The 24,125-nt window shown below is 40.8% G+C and overlaps 1 protein-coding gene across 2 annotated transcripts in view; it reads left to right on the plus strand.

Moving 5' to 3' along the window:
• NUDCD1 (NudC domain containing 1) overlaps positions 1-24,125 on the plus strand; it is a 188,342-nt gene that overhangs the window by 66,072 nt on the left and 98,145 nt on the right. For both annotated transcript variants that reach the window (XM_089664447.1, XM_089664446.1), the window contains exon 5: positions 14,937-15,116. In XM_089664447.1, the coding sequence (XP_089520573.1) occupies positions 14,937-15,116 (180 nt within the window). The remainder of the gene's footprint in view (positions 1-14,936; positions 15,117-24,125) is intronic.

Genomic DNA, 24,125 nt, shown 5'->3' on the forward strand with positions numbered 1-24,125 from the left:
TCCTTCTCTGATGTGCATTGATGAGGCAGCACTGATGGGCACTGATAAGCAGCACTGAAGGGCACTGATAGGCAGCACTAATGAGGTGGCACGGATAGGCCGCACTGATGGGTACTGATAGTCAGCACTGATAGGCGGCACTGACTGGCGGCACTGCTGGGCACTGACTGGCACAGCTGCTGGGCACAGGTGGGTGGCACTGCTGGGCACAGGTGGGTGGCACTGGTCGGCACAGGTGGGTGGAACTGGTGGATGGCACTGCTGGGCACCGATCATCAGTGCCCTGATGATCGTTGCCGATCCCTGCTCTGACAACTGCTGGTTCTCGGCAGTACTTTCCTGACTGCGTGCGGAAAGTGCAGCCGAGAACCGGCAATTGCATTTCCCTGTGATCAGCGTGTCATTGGACACGGCTGATCACGTGGTAACAGGCCACTGTGATTGGCCTTTTATCACATCACGTGATCAGCTGTGTCCATAGGACACAGTGATCACGGAGATCGCCTGGTGCGCACCCAGAACTGGCCGGCTGCAGTGCAGCCTTCATTCGGCTATCTGCGGTTGGCAACTAGTTAATGGACCATGAGTATGGTAATCGGCGCACTCACAGTCCATTGACACTTTTTTCAGCTCAGAAATCATGTACAGAGGTTCGGGCAGGGAGCTGGAGGAAGTGTCTTCAGGAGTTTGATATTGCACCTGTCCAATGCTTTTCAGGCTCCTGTGTAAAATAAATTAATTAACTTTTTTTTTTTCTGCAAATATGGGTACATTTTCTTTTTCTTGAGGTATAACTGAAGAATTTTTTTTTTGGATAGAGTGGAGCGGGATTAGAACCCCTGCATTTTTTATTGTTGTTTGTGTCCCTGTTAAGGAAATTCACCCTCTCCATTTATTCTGTTTACCATTAGCATTGAAAGTAAAGGAAAATCCCAAATTTTGAGTTGTCCCCAAAAAAGTGCAGAGGGGAATCCTTCCAATGGGGATACTCGTTCTGGTGACCTGGGGGGCCTCAAGGAATTCCCTTAATTTATCAGGATTTCTTCTCACTTCTTGTTTGGCTATGGCAGGGCTGGGCAACTGTTTTGCTTATAGCTCTTCTTTAAAGATGAATTTGCCCTTTTAAGTGGATTTCTTGCATGATCAATGGTTATTTTCTTTCCACATAGCAACAACACTAAAAGACACCTTTTATAAAGTTTTTTTTGTACATTTGTATGTATTCATGCAAACAATCTCAGGAGCTTTGTTCTCTGTGCATAATTCTTATATTTCAATCTGTTTATTAAACAATATTTTAAGAAGATAAGTGCAAAGGTAACTAAAGAGGAAAAAAAAAAGATATAGGCGTTCTCTTTGTCTAGATCTTTAATTTAATCTTTGTCTCCATACAAAGTAATACACTATGGGCTTTGTGGGATTGTGTGGGGAATGGCCTTTAAGCATGGTGTATCACTCTGTGTTAGCGAGTCTGAAATTTTGTACAATGCACCAATCTGGTCTTTTTGAATCAAGACGTTCTAGATACTGTTTGCTGGGCTCTTCTGGAGATGATTCCCTCCATTCTGAAAGGACTTCATTATGGGAAGTATCTCTCCCCTTTTTTTTTTTTTTTTTATACTCCTTGAGTCTGATTCCTCAGAACAAGACCGTTCCTGGTTTTGTCAGGGTATCATCCTGTTGATTAGTCCTTTGATCTGATCTCTGCTGGACTTCATTGGAGGCTGCAAAATCTTCACCCCTGGATGGCTTTGAGATCTCCCCGTGCAACAGACTGGGTGACCTACTGTTTACGCTTGACAGTTTTGAATTTGTCATTTGTTACCACACTGTCTTTCCTAGAGTCAAAATAGAGTCTTTCAGATCCTCTCTTCTGATGATCCCCACTTCATATAGTAAGGGTCTGTCCCTCCTTTTCTTCTTTGCAAGGAGGTATTCCACACAGGTCTTTTTTACTTTGCACTTGAAGGTCCTTTTTCCTTCCACACTGGATGGTCATTTACTTTCCTGGTGGGTCAGCAAACGGGACACATTGTTGCAGATTTCCCCTGAGGGATAGAAGGTAAGACCTGGGGTTTTCGTGGGACCTGTATACTGGAAGGTAAATCCTGTTCTGTGGCCAAGCTGTGTATTCTTGAGGAAGCCACCTTTCTCTTTCCTCTTTCCTAGTACTGATTCTAGGATTCTGACCCCTCGCTCCTCAGTGGAGGATTCTATTTTACAGGGGTAGGTTGGATGATTCCTGAAATCATATATCTAATTCTGGGTAGGCAGGTTGCAGTGTGGCTACCACACTTCTGATACGCCTATGTTCTTCTCCACTTTGGTTTACAGTTTTCATCACCCCTACAGGTATTGTTGATCTCCCCACCTTCTTCTTAGGATGGATTGTGGATTGGTAGTGGTACTCTTCAATTTGTTTTCCTACTTAGGGATTTTAAAGAGTTCAACTTAAGCCTCTAGTTGTTGATTAGTTGTTGTTTGTTTTTCTCTGGACAAATTGGGGTTTATTTACTAAAGCTGGAGAGTCCAAAATCAGACTCCCTTCTGCATAGAAACCAATCCGCTTCCATGTTTCATTGCCAAAGCTTCATTGAACAAGCTGAGGTTAGAAGCTGATTGGTTTCTATGCAGAAGGGAGTCTGATTTTGGACTCTCCAGCTTTAGTAAATAAACCCCATTCTGTCTGCCCAACTTCCTTTCCTTGAAGTAAAGGGTTAGGGTTAACCCTATCCTGGTCTGGAGCACCAGGTTAATGCTCTGTGTCCTCCCATTAGTTGTGGCAATTTTCACATTGGTTGGCTTTTCTTCATCTAGTCTTGATTCGGGCTTTTGATTCCTGTAGATAGTGTGTAGTATGATCTCCATATTTGTTGTATATCTTAACATCCATTGGCCACCCCTCAGTTGGGTTGCTTTTGAATGAAATTAGGATTTTGTACTTACTGTAAAATCTTTTTCTTGAAGTCATTGAGGAAGACCGGTCCAGTTTCTCTCTGCTATTGGCTTTTTCTACTGCTTACTCACAAAACTAAAACATGGTGGTCGGGTGTTGGCTTAACGTTTTTCATTTTTTGTTTACCATTGTCTTAACCTCTGATAGCTATCAGTATAACCTGTTCAAGATTTTCTACAAGTCTGTCTCCCTCAATGGACTTCAAGAAAAAGATTATAAGTACACAACTGATTTAATTGTGCAGGCAGTATCAATGTACTTATTGTAAACAATAATTTATTAATATTAATGTTGCTATTGTGATGCAATAAAATGGTGTGTGTATAAACTCTTCATCCAGCATCCATGTGAAAATGGCTCTATATAGTTCACCTGGCACCAAGTGGGCAATGTCATGTGAGCATGGCCATATTATGAAATATATATATATATATATATATAATCACAAGAATAAGGCACAGTGACCGTGTACACAAACACCATCTTGCCAGTATGTGCTCTTTCACTTTGTATTTGGACTAATCTTTAGATAGTTGAAATCAAAGTACTCTGTGCAATAAAAAGCAGTAATGAGCTATTCAGATTCCACTTTCACGAAAGTATGGTCAGAAAATAATGTATTTAATGAACTTAACGCTGGAATTGCCACTATATGGCGTATTGATTAACTCCAAAAGTCTGTTACAACTCCGTAAATGAAACCTTTTCTATGAAATAGTATAGGATACTGATCATGATCAGACAAGTCCCTGCTCCGGCTTATACATCCAGGTGGGGGGACAAGCAGAGGTAACGTGCGGTAGACACCTGACCGGCTTTGTCAGACCCCCCCTGGCTGCAGCAGAGGTGAGGCTCCATCAAATTACCATGCATATGAGCCTTATATAGAAATACTGAAGGAAGATGGTGCCCTTTTACCCTCTCGTGCTGCAGCAGATGCCAATGTTCTGTCACAAATACATCCTGAAACGTTTCTGTGTATGTCTGTTATGTTTGCTGCAGATTTCACCTTCAAAAGGTATATCACAGGTGGTATATTGTGGTCATTTAAATCAAAAAACATTAATGCAGTATACAGTCATGGCCATAAATATTGGCACCCCTACATTTCTGTCAGATAATGCACCTCTTCACATACAAAATTGTTTCAATTACAAATGTTTAGGTATTCCCATATTTATTTTGTTTGTTTGTATTGGTATGACACAAAAAAAGTGGAGAAACAAAAAGCCAAATCTGATACATTCCATGCAAAACTCAAAAAATGGACTGAAAAAACTTTTGGAACCCTTGATTTTACTGTTTTGGTAGCACACCTCTTGGAAAAAATAACTGAAACACCACTCTACTGGAATTTTAGACCATTGTTCTTTTGCCAACTGCTCCAGATCTTTTAGATTGTATTGGTTCTTTTTCCCAACTGCTGTTTTTGAGATCTCTCCACAGGTTGAGATTGAGATCTGGACTCATTGCTGGCCAGTTCAGTACTTTCCAGCTCTTTGTCTGAAACCATTGCTTGGTGCTTGTTGATATGTGCTTTGGGTCATTGTCTTGGTGTAAGACCCATGACCTCTGATGGAGACCCAGCTTTCTGATACTGGGCCCTAAATTGCACCCCAGAATTCTTTGGTAGTCTTCATATTTCATAATGCCATGTACACGATCTGGACATCCTGTGCCTGAAGCAGTAAAGCAACCTAAAATCATAAGTGAACCTCCACCTTGTTTGACTGTAGGGACTGTATTCTTTTCTTTAGCCCTTTCACTGCCAGAACCCTTTTTGCATTTTTTGCACAAATGTTGAAAAAATCATTTTAGGCCTGAAGATTACACAAAATCCCTAAAACATTTTCTGAAAGCAGATACCTTTAGAGAATAAAATAGTGGTAACTGGGGAGAAACAGTAGCGCTCATGGAGTCAAGACTCGGGGAGAAAAACAACTAAAATTACATAATTATCCCAAAAGCAAACATATATAATAAAGGGTTAATCGTCAGATGGACACATTATCTATAACAGGGGTGTCATACTGGCGGCCTTCCAGCTGTTGCGAAACTACAAGTCCCATCATGCCTCTAACTTTGGGAGTCATGCTTGTAACTGTCAGTCTTGCAATGCCTCATGGGACTTGTAGTTTGGCAACAGCTGGAGGGCCGCCAGTTTGACACCTGTGATCTATAAGGACTATGTCCCACATTTGGCTCAGAGTTAGGAAGCAGTCAGCTGTCAGAGTAGAAGCTCTTCTGTGGTAAGCAAAAAAGAAGAGAAAAAACTGCAGCTCTTTCTGAGTGTAGTATGAAGGAAAAGGGCAATTTATTCACAAATAGGGCAACTCACAAAAGTAGGTGTAAAAACCGTATATCACATGTATCTTCTGAAAATGATCCTGTTCGGTGTCTCCCCAGAGCTAGGGACGGTCACGCTGGTAGTAACCAAGGTTCCGGGTGAGTTAAGGCATCACTGCCTGAGGAAGGAGCATACATCCTCTGAATGCACGCCAGCCTTCTAGCCTCTTCTTGACTTCCGGTGATGTCACCGCTGTCAGGTACTGCAGTTTGTCGCCATTTGATAGGCGCACACTAATTTAAGGTTTGGCATGCTGAGTATCTGTTTACTGGGTGCAACCTTGTCTTTTATATTTTACCAAAAATGTTGGTAATATATTTTTTTGTTTGCCCTAAAATTCACTTTAGTGTGTTTGTTTTTTACTGAAACTTTGCATTTCCTAGACCTTTGCGGTAATATCATACCACATAAAAATTTGGAACTACCACTATTTTATTAAAGGGAAAAACCAGTAGCGCTTTCTGAGTGTAGCCTGAAGGAAAAGGGCAATTTTACTCATAAATAAGGCAACTCACAAACATAACTGTACAAACCGCATATCACATGTAGCAATCGTTTGTCCGGACCACTGAAGGTGGTATCTCCCCAGAGCTAGAGACGGTTACGCTGGTAGTAACTAAGGCACCCACACTTTTAGTAAAACATAAAAGACAAGGTTGCACCAAGTAAATACACTGCTCAAAAAAATTAAAGAAACACTTTGAAAACACATCAGATCTCAATGGGGATAAATATCATGCTGGATATCTATACTGATATGGACTGGGTAATGTGTTAGGAACGTGAGGATGCCCCATCGTTTGTTGAAAATTATCAAACTACAGAGGACTGAATTCAAAGACACCCTGAAAATAAAAGTGAAAAAATGATGCAGGAGGCTAGTCCTTTTTGCTGAAATTTCATTGCAGCAACTCAAAATGGTCCTCAGTAGTTTGTATGGCCCCCACATGCTTGTATGCATGCCTGACAACATCGGGGCATGCTCCTAATGAGACGACGGATGGTGTCCTGGGGTATTTCCTCCCAGATCTGGACCAGGGCATCACTAAGCTCATGGCAGTCTGAGGTGCAACCTGGCGGTGTCGGATGGACCAAAACATGATATCCCAGAGGTGTTCTATTAGATTTAGGTCATACGAATGTGGGGGCCTTTCAATGGTATCAATTCCTTCATCCTCCAGGAACTGTCTGCATACTCTCTCCACATGAGGCTGGGCATTGTCGTGCACCAGAAGGAACACAGGACCCACTGCACCAGTGTAGGCTCTGACAATGGGTCCAAGGATTTCATCCTGATACCTAACGGCAGTCAGGGTGCCATTGTCTAGCCCAGGGGTGGGCAAACTTTTTGACTTGAGGGCCGCAATGGGTTCATATATTGGACCCGGGGGCCGGACCAAGAGTAGATGAATGATGTGTATGTGTCATCCATAGTAAGTATAGTAATATTCCCCCATAGTAAGCATAGTAATTAATCCCCCATAGTAATTAATCCCCCATATAGTAATTAATCCCCCATATAGTAATTCATCCCCCATAGTAATTCATCCCCCATATAGTAATTCATCCCCCATAGTAATTCATCCCCCATATAGTAATTCGTCCCCCATATAGTAATTCGTCCCCCATATAGTAATTCGTCCCCCATATAGTAATTCGTCCCCCATAGTAATTCGTCCCCCATAGTAATTCATCCCCCATATAGTAATTCATCCCCCATAGTAATTCATCCCCCATATAGTAATTCATCCCCCATATTAATTCATCCCCCATATAGTAATTCATCCCCCATATAGTAAGTCCCCCATATAGTAATTCATTCCCCATATAGTAAGTCCTCCATATAGTAATTCATTCCCCATATAGTAAGTCCCCCATATAGTAATTCATTCCCCATATAGTAAGTCCTCCATATAGTAATTCATTCCCCATATAGTAAGTCCTCCATATAGTAATTCATCCCCCATATAGTAAGTCCCCCATATAGTAATTCATTCCCCATATAGTAAGTCCCCCATATAGTAATTCATTCCCCATATAGTAAGTCCCCCATATAGTAATTCATTCCCCATATAGTAAGTCCCCCATATAGTAATTCATTCCCCATATAGTAAGTCCCCCATATAGTAATTCATCCCCCATATAGTAAGTCCCCCATATAGTAATTCATTCCCCATATAGTAAGTCCCCCCCCGTGTCAATTCACTTACCTTTGGTCCGCGCGTTCCTCTCGTATTCCCGCGCCGTTCTGGTCTTCAGGGAGGACTGTGAGAGGAGTTCGTCACGCTGCCCCGCCTACATCCTGACAGCTGCAGAGTCCTGACGTCCGAGAGGAGGGAGGGGGGCGGCCATCCGAGAGGGGGGGCGGCCATCCGAGAGGAGAGGAGGGGAGGGGAGAGGAGGAGGGAGGGGAGAGGAGGAGAGGAGGGAGGGGAGCGGGCGCCCGGCACACAGGAGAGCCGCATCTAAATTTGTAAAGAGCCGCGGCTTGCCGACCACTGGCCTTGCGGGAGCCTAGCTCCGCGGGCCGGATTAAAAGGTCCGCCGGGCCGTATACGGCCCGCGGGCCGTAGTTTGCCCATTGCTGGTCTAGCCTGTAGAGGTCTGTGTGTCGTTCCATGGATATGCCTCCCAGACCATCACTGACCCACCACCAAAACAGTAATGCTTAACGATGTTATAGGCAGCATAATGTTCTCCATGGCTTCTCCAGACCCTTTTACGTCTGTCACATGTGCTCAGGGTGAACCTGCTCTCATCTGTGGAAAGCACAGGGCGCCAGTTGTGGACCAGCCAATTTTGATGTTCAATGGCAAGCAAACTCTGTGGTGCTGGGTAGTGAGCACATGTGCCATCCTGGAGGAGCTGGACTGCCTACGCAACCTCTGTAGGGTCCAGGTACTACCTCATGCTACCATTAGTGACACTGACCCTAGTCAAATGCAAAACTAGTGAAAAACAGTCAGAAAAGATGAGTAGGGAAAAAAATGTCAATGGCCTCCACCTGTAAAACCATTCCTGTTTTGGGGGTCATCTCATTGTTGCCCATCGATTGCACCTATTATTAATTTCATTAACACCAAAGCAGCTGAAACTGATTAACAACCCCTTCTGCTACTTAACTGACCAGATCAATATCCCTGGAGTTTAATTGACTTGATGCTATACTCTGATTAAAAAGTGTTCCTTTATTTTTTTTGAGCAGTGTAGACACCAAACATGACAAATCTTAAATTAGTGTGTGCCTATAAAATGGTGACAAACTTCAGTACTCTATATTTTCTATAGACGACTCTTCAAAAGCCCCTAGAGGTCATCAGTTTAGCATTACAGAGGAGGTCTTGTGCTAGAATTATTGCTTTCGCTCTGGCGTGTGCGGCAATATAGGACGTGTGTCGCAATCAATGTTTTCACTTGTAGAAAAAGAAACCTTTTATTTTCCTTTTTTTAATTTTTTTTTTCCCTTCATTTTTGTTTTTTTTTCCTTCATTTTTTTTTTTCTCAATCACGTAGGGGACACACAGTCCCCTATGTGATGATTTTTAGGTGACAGGATGTCTTTATTGAGTTATCTCCTCTGGCCTCCATTAAATGTATTGCAATGTAGACCGCAATGCAATACATTGCTTCTTTGCTGTGCTTGTCAAGAAAGTGACAGCGGTGACCCGGAAGATTACACACGTCGCCTTCTAGGACACGCAAAGAAGGGAAGGATAGCGGATATTTATCCGCTCTCTTCTCTCCCCTCCATCCGCGGCACCCGCCATGGCGCTTCCCGTGCCCGCAGATGGGCAAGCGGAGCCCTGATACATGGCAGGAGCACGTGCGTGGGGCAGTACAGGGGGCTGTGGAAGCGATTAGGTGACAGCGCAGCTGCCCAACTTCTTCCACCTGACAGGCAGCAGTGTCATACCAACACAAACAAAAGAAATAAACATGAGAATGCCTAAACATTTGTAATTGCAACAGTTTTCTGGGCGTAGTGGTGCATTATCTGACAGAAATGCAGGGGTGCCAATATTTTTGGCCATGCCTGTATGTACTGAGATGCAGTTGAGTTTAAGATGATCAGTAGGGCTTTTAGTGGCAATTGCAATGTCAAATTGATTTTATAAAGTACATCATTTTCAGACAGTACCTTCTTTAGAGTGGAATCTGAACTGGTTCATTACTGCTCATTATTACATATAGTGCTTTGATTGCTACTGTTGGAAAACCAGTCCTTATAGAAGATGAAAGACTACATACCAGCAAATGGTGTTTGTGGACATACTTCCTGTGACTTCCTGTGCTTTATTCTTGTGATATTTACAGCAGATGGATTGCAACTTGAATCTGTAGAGCACATGTAGGAAGACATTTTTCATAGATTACAGCTTCTCTGCTCATTATTTATAATATTGCCTAGCTAGTTGGACTTTAAAGTACTTATTTTATTTTATTTTTTTTGTTAATGTTGTAAAGTAAAAGGCATATTTAAAGGTAGGACCAATGTTCTTAAAGTTTAATCGCAATTGCATAATTCAAGCAAAGTTTACAATTAATGCACTGATACTTCTGCTTCTTTCTGTAAGATATACAATTTACAATTATGATGGACCACTGGAACTGACAAAAAGGTCTAAAGTGGACTCTTAAATGCTATCAAACAAATATTTCATGCTTGGTATTAAAGCGCTGACCTTATTATTATTATTATTATTATTATTATTATACAGTATTTATAAAGCGCCAATAGTTCGCTCAGCGCTGTACATTACAAAGGGAGACAGAACATGTGACAGAACAATACCAATACAATGCAAAACATGAGGGGATCAAGGGCCCTGCTCTTTCGAGCTTACAATCATTTTAGGCATCTATAAAGCTATTCATTTATTGCAAAGTTTTCAATGTCACATGATGAGTACTGTTCATGATACTTTTTTATTTGCACTAACAGGTAAAATTTTCAGGACAAGCATTACGGCCACGATTATTACCTTAGGCACAATGTCACATGTGAATCTTGGATGTACATAATATGGACAGGACTATGTGGATTGACCTTTGATCTGTATTGGCAGGTTATTACATCGGGGCTGTTTTATAGTTTAGTCAAATACATACAACATTTAGGAGGACCTGCTATTTTATGGGGATTCTTACCATGCATTTCAGTGTAATGGTGGACAACTATATGCGCTTTAGTATGGAAAAAAAAAATATCCATGTCTTTATGGACCTTGCTTTGTGCACTGGTGTGCAGTCATTTTGGAACATTAAGGGGCCATCCCCAAACTGTTCCCACAAAGTTGGGAGCATGAAATCGACCAAAATGTCTTGGTATGATGACACCTTAAGTGTTCTCTTCACTGGAACTAAGGGGCCAAGCCCAACCGCTGAAAAACATCCCCACACCATAATCCCCCCTCCACCAAACGTTACACTTGGCACAATGTAGTCAGGTCAGTACCGTTCTCCCAACAACCACCAAACCCAGACACCTCCATTGGATTGCCAGACAGAGAAGCATGATTTGTCACTCCAGGGAACATGTCTCCACTGCTCTAGAGTCCAGTGGCGGCATGCTTTACACCACTGCATCTGACACTTTGCATTGCATTTGCTGATGTAAGGCTTGGATGCAGCTGCTCGGCCATGAAAGCCCATTCCATGAAGCTCTCTACACACTGTTGTTGTGCTAATCTGCAGGCCAAATGAAGTTTGGAGGTCTGTAGCTATTGACTCTGCAGACAGTTGACTACTTCTGACCCCGCTCTGTCAATTTATGTGGCCTACGACTTCGTGGCTAAGTTGCTGTTGTTCCCAGTTGCTTCCACTTTGTTACAATACCACTAACAGTTGACTGTGAAATACTTAGTTGCAAGGAAATTTCAGGGATGGACTTATTGCACAGGTACCACGCTTGAATTCACTGGTATCCTGAGAGTGACCCATTCTTTCACAAATGTTTGTAAAGCAGTCTGCATGCCTAAGAGGTGATTGGAACACCTGAATCCAATGATTTGGAGGGGTGTCCCAATAATTTTGACAATATAGTTTGTGTGTGTATGTGTATACATATGTATCTGTGTGTGTGTGTGTGTGTGTGTGTGTGTGTGTGTGTGTGTAATATATAAATGTGAAACTCGAAAAATTTGAATATCATGCAAAAGTTCATTTATTTCAGTAATGCAACTTAAAAGGTGAAACTAATATATGAGACTCATTACATGCAAAGCAAGATAGTTCAAGCCGTGATTTGTAATAATTGTGATGATTATGGTTTACAGTTTATGAAAACCTCAAATCCACAGTCTCAGAAAATTAGAATATTACATGCAATCAATAAAACAAGGATTGTACATAGAACAATATCAGACCTCTGAAAAGTATAAGCATGCATATGTACTCAGTACTTGGTTTGGGCCCCTTTTGCAGCAATTACTGCCTCAATGCGGCGTGTCAGGTTTCAGCGCTCTCACAGTTTGAATGACAATTGCGCGGTCATACAACATTGTACTCAAACTAAAATTTTAGCATTTTCTTCACACAACTAGAGCTTTCTTCTGGTGGTATTTAATCACCACTGGGGTTTTTATTTTTTGCTAAATTAACAAAAAAAGACCAAAGGTTTGGAAAAAAAAACACGTTTTTCTTTGTTTCTGTTATAAAAGTTTGCAAATAAATAATTGTTCTTCATAAATTTAGGCCGAAATGTATTCTGCTACATGTCTTTGGTGAAAATAACCCAAATTAGGATGTATTTTTTAGTTTGTAGGAAAGTTATAGAGTTCACAAACTATGGGGTATATCTGAATATTGATCAATCCTGAAGTACTGACGGCCAATCTAATTTCTTGAGGTCCAAGAATGTCAGAACAGTACTGATATCCTCCAAATTACCCCTTTTTGCAGAGTAGACAGTCCGACGTACTTCATAAGAGGCATGGCGAGTTTTTTGGAGTTGTATTTTTTTTGTCATCATTTTTCGGAAAATGAAAAAATTAAAAAAATTAGTTTCACTATTTTTTAATTTTTTTTACATCTTGTCATCAGTGCAGTACAGCGTCATCATATAACTGGCATGGTGGTGATCAGGGACACTGACTGGTGACAGTATAAAAAAAAAAAATATATATATAATATAATTTTTTATTTTTTTTCTCATATTTCACTATTACCAAAGTAGTACAATGTTTCCATAGTAACATTGTACTACTTTGGGGAAGTGATCAGTATTTTTTTTTTTTTTTTACACAATTTGCTTATAGCAAAGAATATAAGCAAGCATTTACCTGAATGACATCGATTCATTCAGGGTTTTTTTTGTTTTGTTTTTTTTGTGCTTAGCTGTGATTTGGCCACAGCTATCACATGACATGTGCATGTGATTAGCTGTGACCATTCACAGCTAGACACTAGTATACAATGGATGGCATGAATGAAGCCATCCATTGTATACAACTGTCATGTGACCTGCTGTGATTGGTCACAACAGGTCACATGGTACCGGCAACGGGGGCCGATACTCAGATCTGTCATCGGCCGTGTCCGAGGTACACGGCCGGTGACAGATTGCACCGCTGCGCAGCTCTGCAGGAGCGCAATCTGCGCATGTGCGGTAGGATGCCATATGGCGTCCACCCGGAACGCTGATGACATTTGCCGGCCGCCATTCGACCATAGGGCGGGCGGCAAATGGTTAAAGGCTCAGGAACCCTTTGCAGGTGTTATGGCTTGATTAGCTGATTAGAGTGGGACACTTTGAGCCGAGAATATTGCACCTTTTCACAATATTCTAATTTTCTGAGATTGTGAACTTTTGTATGATATTCTAATTTTTCGAGTTTCTCGTGTGTGTGTGTGTATATATGTGTGTATGTATATGTGTGTATATATGTGTGTATGTATGTGTGTGCATATATGTGTGTATGTATGTGTGTGTATATATATATGTGTGTGTGTGTGTGTGTATATATGTATGTGTGTGTGTGTATATATGTATGTGTGTGTGTGTGTGTATATATGTATGTATGTGTGTGTGTGTATATATGTATGTATGTGTGTGTGTGTATATATGTATGTATATGTGTGTGTGTGTATATATATATATATATATATATATATATATATATATATATATATATATATATATATATATATATGTATATATAAAACATGTGTGTGTTTGTGTATGTAGTTTCCTCTTTCAGTAGCTGACTGAAAATCCTCAGAAAGGAATATATACTAGAAAACAAAACATGAGTGGGGTAAAGGAAGGTAAATTGGAATTAATGTATACAGATCACCTTGGCAAATGGTGGGAAAACAGCAGTTTGTGTCCTAGCTGACAAGTTTATATAGCAGAAATCCATGGTACTTTTCCAAGAGATCTTCAAAAACACATCCCAAGATTGGATGTACTGCAGGATATTGGGAGACAAATTGTAAAGCTACCTTTTCAACAGGGGAACCCTTAAAATAACTTTCTGATCTTGGGGAACCCCTGCTAAAAGTGACTTTATCTACAACTCATGATACATTAGTGAGATGGTCCGTGCAAAGAACACTTGTGGTCATTGGGAAGAATTACCCCTTACAGATAGTTAGCTAGAAATATGAATGGTATCTGTGGAAAGTTATCTGAGAGGGAGACATTGCTCATTGCTAGGAGCCCCTAGCAACCTCTGGAGGAACCTTAGAGTTCCATGGAACCCTGGTTGAGAAACCCTGGTGTACAGTAGGGAGGTGAATTATGATAACAATAGATTATGATTACAATTATGATTTAATAAAGCTCTACATGTTTTGGAACGGAGCTGCCTTAAAGAGGGAGCAGTGCATGCTGCAAAATGTTATGCTTTTACATGTACTCTGCTTTTGTTTTGTTTTTCCTCCATTCATAGAACATAAAAAGTAAATTCCTGATTGGAGTCCAAGGCAGATTTTAGCAATATAAAAGTCCCCATAGGTATATATATTTTTGCACATTCAGTAATAAATGTTTTCAGCTGTACCGTCTGGCTTGGTTTTCATCCAGCTTTGCTATATACAGGCTGTTTATTCCCTCCACTAGGGGCACTGTTGGAAGATTGGGGGCTTTGTTTTCATTGTGCTGAACGGGTAACCTGTCTTCCAGGAGCTGATGTTTTATAGCACAGCAGGGGGTACTCAGGCAGGAGGCTGCAAGCTGTATTGCTGGCATTTTTTTCTTTGAGCTTGCTGGGACTAGTCCAGTAGAGTGTTTAGTGAACTTGCTGTTATACACAGCCTTGCCTATAGTGCTTTTTTTCTAGGCTCAGTTTTGTGGCCAAACCACACACCTTTTTTATTCAAACATTTGGATGCAACAGATGAAGTGAAACCTTCACATCACAGGCTCCTGGCAAATACTACTTAATATTACAATGTCCTGGGGCTTTAACATTGTTTGTCTCCAGAAAGGCATTGACTGTTCTTTCAGCAGGTGAAATTATTGGTCAAACCTTGATTTATCTTCTGTCTTAAGACCAAAATGAGTTTTGTTTCTGACACCAGTGAGGTAATTGAGCAATTTACCTAAAGCATGTGTAGCTATAATTACTTGTTCAGTTTGATTTCAGCTGAATTTTTTCAACAGTAAATTCCACTTTTTTTATGTGTTCACAGATGAATGTAAATGCGAAATCTTAAAACGCAGAAAGCTTCATGGCAAATCTGTCCCGCATTACGCAGCTATTGAACCGGACGGGAACGGCTTGATGATTATCTCTTACAAGCCCTTCAGTTTCATTGCAAATGAACACAATCAAGCTGAAGAGGAGAGCATGGAGCAGGATGAAAAGAGAGGTAATATTTAAACTGATATTTTCTACAGTAGAATTGGGAACAATTTCACTCCAATATGAGCCCATGCGTTTCAAATAGATTCTTTCCTGTACATACTGATATATTCCTTCTCTGCTGGCAGTAGCTGTCCTCCCAGCTTGAGAATAAAAATATATACTTCCTGAGGACATGATCCTTTGTGCTTTACATATTCCTTAAAGTGTACCTGTATTGCTCGTCGGGATAGTACACTGAAACCAAAAGTTAGTGTTCACGTTTTCAGAAAAAAACAAAAGGTGAAAGGACACCCTACACCCTTTCCAGCAGAAAACAATGACAGGGTGAACTAATACTTTACAGTAAATGTCAAGGCAAAATAGAAACACATAGAAGTACATCTCTGCAAAACCTGCGTCTTTCCCCACGTTCTATTGTTATAAAGCATAAGTAAGAGCAGACAAATAAGTGTTGATGCGCCACAAATGCAATCGGCTCTGAAAACGGTAGTATACTCCAAATATGTTTGAAAAAAAGTTAGTTTTCCCCTGCAAGTCAATGTCATAATCTGCTACTATGCATCACATACTAGCACATTATGTGAAACTTGCCTTAAAACGAAGCGTGCTGTCGCCACTGACAGGGCTTCCATCTTCACCTGATCTTCCTTCTTGGTTTGCGGGTTCCAATGGCTTGAATGGGTGAGCCTCGATGATGTCACTCTCGTGCGGGAGTTGTTTTTTACAGCACACAGTTTTGAAGGAACAGCACGAGCATGCCATTCCTTCAGAGTGCATGTGCCAGTATTCTTCATAGGTAAATATCTCCTAAACGGTACACATTTAGGAGATATTTACAGTACCTACAGGTAAGCCTTATTATAGGCTTACCTTGTAGATACAAGTAAAAAAAAAAAATGCAGTTTACACCCACTTTTAAATTTTACCTTATTCACGCAGACTTTGAGCACCTTTTTTGTTTGCGGTTGAGCTGCATTTTTACTGCTCTTCAACTTTCCCCCTTCTCGCTACAGAGGCAGTGGCTAGAGATGTACACAAGCCGCTGCCATCATGTTTTGCTTTAAGGCCAAGTCAGAAATTATGAGGCCATGCTGCAATCATCCTGCAACTGCTCATAATGCTTGTGGTTGTCTGGTACTTAGGAGGGTAAAAACAAACCATGAGAAGATGATACAACACCTTCTAACCTCCTGTCTATTGTCTGAAATGTGACATGAACGCAGATCATGCTTTAATACAGCAATGCAAGTGACAATGAGCCCCTTAAAGCACCCTTCTTGTCCCTTTTTGGAAAGCTAGCAGCTTGTTTAAAGTGGCAATTAGCACTCCCATTTACAAACTACAGCTAAATGGTACTTTTAAAAGCTTCAATAAAGCTTGCTGAAAACTCTTCAAATGCTTTGTAAAAGCTTACTGTTCACACTGCTCCTATACAAGCTGAAGCCCATGTGAAACATGTCCCCGTTACGGAAATACACCCTCTCTGTTTGTCCTGCTGACCATTATCTGTAAAAGAATATCCCAAATTTGGGGTTTTTACCACAACAGGAATAGAGGAAAAATCTATAAACAGAGACACTATGTCACAGAAACCACCGTGACCTGGGCCCTTGGAAGGGCCTGGGGGCCAGCCTCCTTCCCACCGACTATAGACCCAGGACTAAGGAGGCCCCCTCTTGGAAGGAACCTTCTCCCCAAAAGGATTATATCACTTCCCTGGGTATCTGGTTGGCCGTGAATTATACCAGCTACCCTTTCCATGCAAATAGGGCTGGAGGGACTGTTACTGGGACCCCTTGGCATACTGTGCATAGTGGAACTATTATCCTGGAGCAATGTGTTGTGCAATTGGTGAATTCCAGCATATGTGGGGCTAAGAAATTTTATTTTCTGTTACAGGTTTTCTGGTATTGACTGTTGTTTTCTGTAATTGGGTTTAGGTGATAAGCTCTCACTTTGTTTAATGGCCTCCAGAGTCCAGACTGCTAGGTGCTGGGAAGAAATGCATTGTTTTCGAGTTTGATTGTTTATTTATGTAATGTAATTTTCTCCTGGGACTTGTTATGTGTGCCATACCTTTCTAGGGGAAAGTTTTTTTGTTTGTTAATGTAGTCAGTCCTGTTTTACTCCAAGCTGAAGCTGTAGTTTGGCAGAGATCCCCAGTCAGGGTGTTAGACAGTCCCTCACACACTAGTTCCTGTGACCGTGGTGACAACCAGGGATCCATTCACTTTGGAAGGAAAGCTGATGGGTTTTAACTCTCCCTTATACTATCCAAAATTAAAATAAAATTAGTAGGGGTGCACTGAAATTTTGGTGGCCAAAAACACCCCTATCCAGCCATTGACCGCTATGTAAATAAGCTCTGATGCAGGTGCTGAAAATAACCCTACCCCTGCCACCGCCCGCCTGACGCCGCCGCTCGGTAGTTCTCAGCCTTACCTGAGAAACCACCGAATGATACCAGCGCTGGGCATAGACATAAGCGAAGGAAAGATGTTCTCCACTCATCTCTATGCCCTTGGAGGACCGGAGCGATGTAACTTCCGGTTCCGGCGCCTTGTAAACTAGGCCTTTTTTTTTTTTTTTTTTTTTTTTTTTTTTTTAAAGCACTAGATTAATGCTTTTTTGATCTAATGCTTTACAGAGGAGAGATGTGGGGTCTTTTTGACCCAATATCTCTCCATAAAGAGGGCCTGTCACTTATTTCTATCAAAGGGATACATGTATTCCTTGTGATAGGAATAAAAGTGATTACAATTTTTTTTAAAAAGACAGTGTAAAAAAAAAAAAATAATAATAATAATAAATAATTAAAAAAATGTAAAGTGCCCCTGTCCCGCTGTGTTCGCATGTAGTGGTGAACGCATACGTAGGCATGTGAGGTATCGCCATGAACGTCAGAGAAATAATTTTAACACTAGACCACCTCTATAACTTTACACTGGTAACTTGTAGACATTTTTAAAGAGTCACTCATGGAGATTTTTTAAGTACCGTAGTTTGACGCCATTCCACGAGTGTGTGCAATTTTAAAGCATGATGTTGGGTATCTATTTACTCGGCGTAACATCATCTTTCATATTTTACAACAAAATTGGGGTATATATTGTGTTTTTTTTATTCATTAAAGTGTATTTTTTTCCCAAAAAATATTGCGTTTGAAAAATATATTAATTTTTAAAAACTGTCTTTCGGTTTTCAGCCAAGTGCATCCTGAATTTCCGGTTTCGGCACCAGATTTTTAATTTCAGTGCACCACTAAAAAATAGCATTTAGTTCTACTTAAGCCCTGTTATGGGCTGACAACACATAGCTTTTTTTGTGAACTGAGTCTTGTCATTCCTGCCCGGTGTCTTTTGCTAAACCACTCTACTACTACTGTTAGATCTTTAGGAGTGATCTTTGGGAGTAATCTTTGACATAGTTCAGGATGTGTACAGAGGACATGTACTTTTGTATATCAATCGTACATTACAGGACCCATGACTCTAAAGCCTAGTAAACACAATGAGAATATTGGATGAATGATTGTCCTGTTTTTTTTTCTGCATGCTAATCTCCATATCAAAAATTAAGAAGTTACGCAACTTACAAAAATTCTTGAGCGACATAATAGAATTTCGGAAGTGATGGTAATGCATTGTATTTTATTTGTATTGTATTTTCGGATGACTACTGTACTGATTAAGTGAAAATCGTATAAACTGGTGTCGTACAAGAATAATTTTGGTGCTTGTCCCTTTGGTTGTTATCGGCATGAACTGTCATGATCGGCTCTCGAAAGCTATATACAATCAGATTATCGTTGATTACTCCTCATACGAAAGTTTTCTACCGATTTTCTTATCGTGTGTATGGGCCTTTATTTATAAACCATGGGTAATATGCAGTCTACTGTAAGGTACTTTCAAGATAGAGTGAGAGAAAGAGGAATACCCAGGAGAAGAGTAATAATGAACATGAGAGCAAAGAATGGTGGAACGGTGAGGCAAGGACCTGCTTTGTGAGGTTGTAAAGCTGACTGCCTGCAAGTACCCTTCTCTGTTTGTAGAGCATTATCATTTAGGGATATCCAGATGCAATTTTTTTTCTGGATTTACTTTTACTTTGGGGCTTGAACAAGGTTTCAAGCTGTTGTACAGAGAGACTAGAAACATTATGGTCCACATATTTTTAATCTGATAATTATCTAATAATTTATTTTTTTTTAATTTGAACTGTCTTTGGGCAGTTTTCAGTTTATTTCAAAGTAGGGTTTGGAAAAGTGAACTATTTTTGTGATCACTATATACAGTGTGTGTGTGTGTGTGTGTGTGTGTGTGTGTGTGTGTGTGTGTGTGTGTGTGTATGTATGTGTATATATAAAATATATATATACACACACACGCACTATATTGCCAAAAGTATTGGGACGCCTGCCTTTACACGCGGATGAACTTTTAATGGCATTCCAGTCTTAGTCCGTAGGATTAAATATTGCGTTGGTCCACCCTTTGCAGCTATAACCGCTTCAACTCTTCTGTGAAGGCTGTCCACAAGGTTTAGGATTCTATGGGAATGTATGACCATTCTTCCAGAAGCGCATTTGTGAGGTCAGGCACTTATGTCGGATGAGAAGGTCTGGCTCACAGTCTCCGCTCTAATTCATCCCAAAGGTGTTTTGTCAGATTGAGGTCAGGACACTATGCAGGCCAGTCAAGTTCCTCCACCCCAAACTTGCTCATCCGTGTCTTTATGGACCTTGCTTTGTTCACTGGTGCACAGTAATGTTGGAACAGGAAGGGGCCATCCCCAAACTGTTCCCACAAAGTTGGGAGCATGAAATTGTCCAAAATGTCTTGATATGCTGACGCCTTAAGAATTCCCTTCACTAGAACTAAGGGGCCAAGCCCTACCCTTGAAAGACAACCCCACACCACAATCCCCCCTCCACCAAACTTTACACTTGGCACAATGCAGGCAGGCAAGTACCGTTCTCCCAACAACCACCAAACCCAGACACGTCCATCGGATTGCAAGACAGAGAAGCAGGATTCATCATTCCAGAGAACACGTCTCCACTGCTCTAGAGTCCAGTGCTGGCATGCTACATCTGACACTTTGCATTGCACTTGGTGATGTAAGGCTTGGATGCAGCTGTACTGCCATGGAAACCCATTCCATGAAGCTTTCTATACACTGTTGTTGTGCTAACCTTAAAGCCACACAAAGTTTGGAGGTCTGTAGCTTTTAACTCTGCAGATGGTGACTTTTGCGCACTGTGTGCTTTAGCATATACTGACCCCACTCTGTCATTTTACATGGCCTACCACTTCGTGGATGAGTTGCTGTTCTTCCCAGTTGCTTCCACTTTGTTATAATACCACTAACATTTGACCGTTGAATATTTTTTAGCAAGGAAATTTCAGGGATGGACTTATTGCACAGGTGGCAACCTATCACAGTACCCAAATGTTTTTCCCAAATATTTGTAGAAGCAGTCTGCATGCCTATGTGCTTGATTTTATACATCTGCAGCCATGGAAGTGATTGGAACACCTGAAACCAACGATACACCCCAATACTTTTGGCAATATACCTCCTGCTCTCTAGCTCCCTTGTCTCCTCCTCCCATGCTCATCTTCAGGACTTCCCCAGAGCATCCCCCATCCTCTGGAACTCTCTACCCCAATTTATCAGTTGCCTACTCACCTACTCTGTTCACTTTTAGGCGATCTCTGAAAACCTATCTCTTCAGGGAAGCCTGTCTTGCCCTCAGCTAATAATGGAATCTTCTACTCCTCCTACCAGTCCATCCCCCACAGTTACTACCTTTTTACAACTAGCCCCTCCCTCTTAGATTGTAAGCTCCAAGGAGCTGGGCCCTCCTATCCCTCTTGTATTGAACTGTATTGTTGCTGTATTGTCTCCCGTTATATTGTAAAACGCTGAGCAAACTGTTGGCGCTATATAAATTCTGTATAATAATATAGTGTGTATGTATGTATATGTACAGTGTGTGTGTAATTATTATTCATTATCTTTTTTTTTAATGAATCCTGAACTTCTTTTAAGCCTGTACAGGATAATATGTTATTTTACCCTTTCACAAAGCACTGGATTTCTGCTAGTCTTCTAAGTCATTAGCATTGCACACACAGTGTGATTATTGATAGGAGGCAGTCAATAGTTTTGGCAGTCAATAGTTTGTCCATGTGTGAAGACCAGAAGAGGCATCTAAGAACCAAAGTCAGCCTTCATACTAGTGACTGCCTACTTTGTACATTTAATTACAGAGTCTCTGTAAGAAAAATAAGAATATAATTTTTTTTCAAAACCCTTTCAGTGATGCATAATGATTTTATGTGCCATTGAGCCAGTGACTCAGACTCTTCATCTTCTCCCAGAACTGTTGTGTTGTTCTGGATCAGTGAGCCTCTGTAGTTTTTGCCGTCTCGTCTCTTTCTATGTATCAGCTCTCATCCAATCACCGTATTTCCTGGAGAAAAAAAGTCAATCTGTTTTTTGTTTGTTGAGTCTTGAATTTTTCCCCTGTGGTTATTTCTCCCTGAAAACTCTAATTCTGCATTCAGAATGTGTTAGGGAGATTTTTAGAGAAATTTCAGCAGGAAAAGATATTTAAGTGCCTAAAGAAAAACTTGGTTTAACTTACATGTACACCCTCCCCATTCCCCAGTCCCCTCTGCACTTAGCTCCGTGGTTGATTAGCTTTCATTTCCAATGCAGCTGGTGTAGGGGTCGAGGGATTTAAAAGCCACGTTCTTCTTCCCCTTTATTCCTTGGGGACGCCGGGATGCATCAGAGCAATTCTGATTGGTCAAAGCAGTCACGTGACAATGTGACAGCACATGCCCAGTTAGAATCACTGTGATCTGTCCTGAAAGAAGACAGTCTCTTCCAAATCCCTGGACCCCTGCACCTGCTGTTTTGGCAGTAAACACTAATCATCCATAGAGGTAAGTATAGCGGGGACCTGGGAAACAGGTGGGGGTTAGGGTGTTTGGTGTTAGTTTACTTTTTAATTTTTTTTTTTTTTTTTGCAAAAAGGTAAACTTATACTTCAATACAAGGTTAGAAAAATTCTGTACCATTCAGAGCCAGTGACTGCAGTGTAGAAATATGTTTTTCTTTTGGCAGCAATAGAAAACTCTCAAAAAAGTTGGGTTTGATTTGTCATGTGTTGTGTGCTTTGGATACCTGGCTTCCGGGATTTGGCCATCTGTACTTCAATGGAAATTCTTATTTTGCAGGGAGTATTCAAAAGTCGATACGTTCCATTACAATTTTACAGCAAACCAGTACTTGAAACCCTCCCAAGCAAGTTTGTGGGCCCAATTCCTCAACTAAAAAAACATCCTGATGCTAAAGCACAACTTATGCAGGAGCTAAAAAACAAATGTTACTTTTGCATTATGCATTGTATTATTTGATATGGGTTTTTTTTTTCAACCTGTTCAGCTTTGATTTGCTGGGCAGAGATAGTAATCCCACATTGTAATAAATTTTAACTTTGACAATTAGAATATTCTGTGTTATATTAAGGAGAGTTTTGGGGTCAGAAAGTGAACAAACCGTACACTTTGAGATGGCTGCAAAATGCTTTAATCCTCAGATCACTATATACTGTATGTGACTGCTGGTTACTTGCTAAGGGCCTTTATCTTCGCCCGACACAGGGTTAACTGCCACTCATTTAGGAACCAGGACACTGTGACCAAAAAGTTGGTCAAATGCAGCCTTAAATAGCAGGGCTAAGCTCTACTGCAAGTGGAATATAACTGTGAATAGGGCAAGAAGTTGGGGCTTTCTATGTGCCTGGGATCCAAGGACTCTTTGGGTACACAGTCAAAAATATATAAGTATTAAGGTACATACAGAAGTACCACAAGGGGCTCACACTCTGTGAGTACTAAAGTACTAACTGTTCTGCACATCTGTGAACCCACAGGTTATTTTTAACTACCTTCAGAATTTGATAAACTGACTTTTATTTTAACACTGAAAAAGTTCTAGACTTAGAGTGTCACTAAACCCACATCATAAAAAACGATCAATATCTGCTGTATTACATGACTCACTCAGTCATTATGAGATTTGTTTACTCTATTCTGCAAAAAACCTGGTTGATCCTGCGGCTCTCTATCGCCTCCTTCTGTTTGTGTCTCCAATTCAGCTAGGGAATTTGCAGAGCAGTGGTGGCAACTCTGCACATGCTCCAGTGGGTTTCTATGCCTAGTATTTCCTCCCTATCACATTTGAGCAGCCCATGTGACTATAGAGTCACACCTGTGGGTGTATACATAGTTATAAATGACAGCCCACTCACTCCCTCCTCCTCTATGCCCACTAACCAGCGAAAAACAATGGGGGTGGGATATTACATGTAGATTGATGGAAACTTCACCTTCCTCTTATTCTAAAACACAGGCTGGAGGGGTGTGACATAGCCTGTGACTGGCAGTAATCTGCTTACACCATGCTATTGGCAAAAAATAAATATTTATTTGTACACATGATGTTTTAAGACAGTTTATTGGTATTCATTTTTTTTTACTCTGTATTCCATAGGCTGTTGTTTGTTTTGTTTTTTGTTTTTTTGTTTGTTTTTTATTTTGAACATGTGACCAGTAGAAGACTAGAAGCTCCTCCCACTGTTTCCCAGCAGACAATCTGGGAAAGAGCTTGGTAATGTGACAACACACAGTGAGGAAAAAGGTACTTTAGATTTTTTTTCTTTCAATTAAAATCATTACAGTGCCATCTTCCATTTACAGAAATGGAAGCGACAATGTAAATTAAACAGTGTGTGTTTAGTATCACTTTAAAGTGTTACTAAACCAAGGACCCTGCATTCACTATAGCTGTTCTCCCACAGTACACAGAACATGAAAGTGCAATTATTTTAGTAAATATAAACTGCTAAATACCTTTTCTCATCAGCAGTTAGAGCAGTCTTGTGACGTCTAGCAGTGTCCAGCAGAGCACTGGTTAAAGCTTGTAGGAGTTTTAT

This window comes from Staurois parvus, unplaced genomic scaffold (genome assembly GCF_062004578.1).
Source record: "Staurois parvus isolate SC_StPar_1 unplaced genomic scaffold, SC_StPar_1.0 ptg000047l, whole genome shotgun sequence".
Lineage (NCBI taxonomy): Eukaryota > Metazoa > Chordata > Amphibia > Anura > Ranidae > Staurois > Staurois parvus.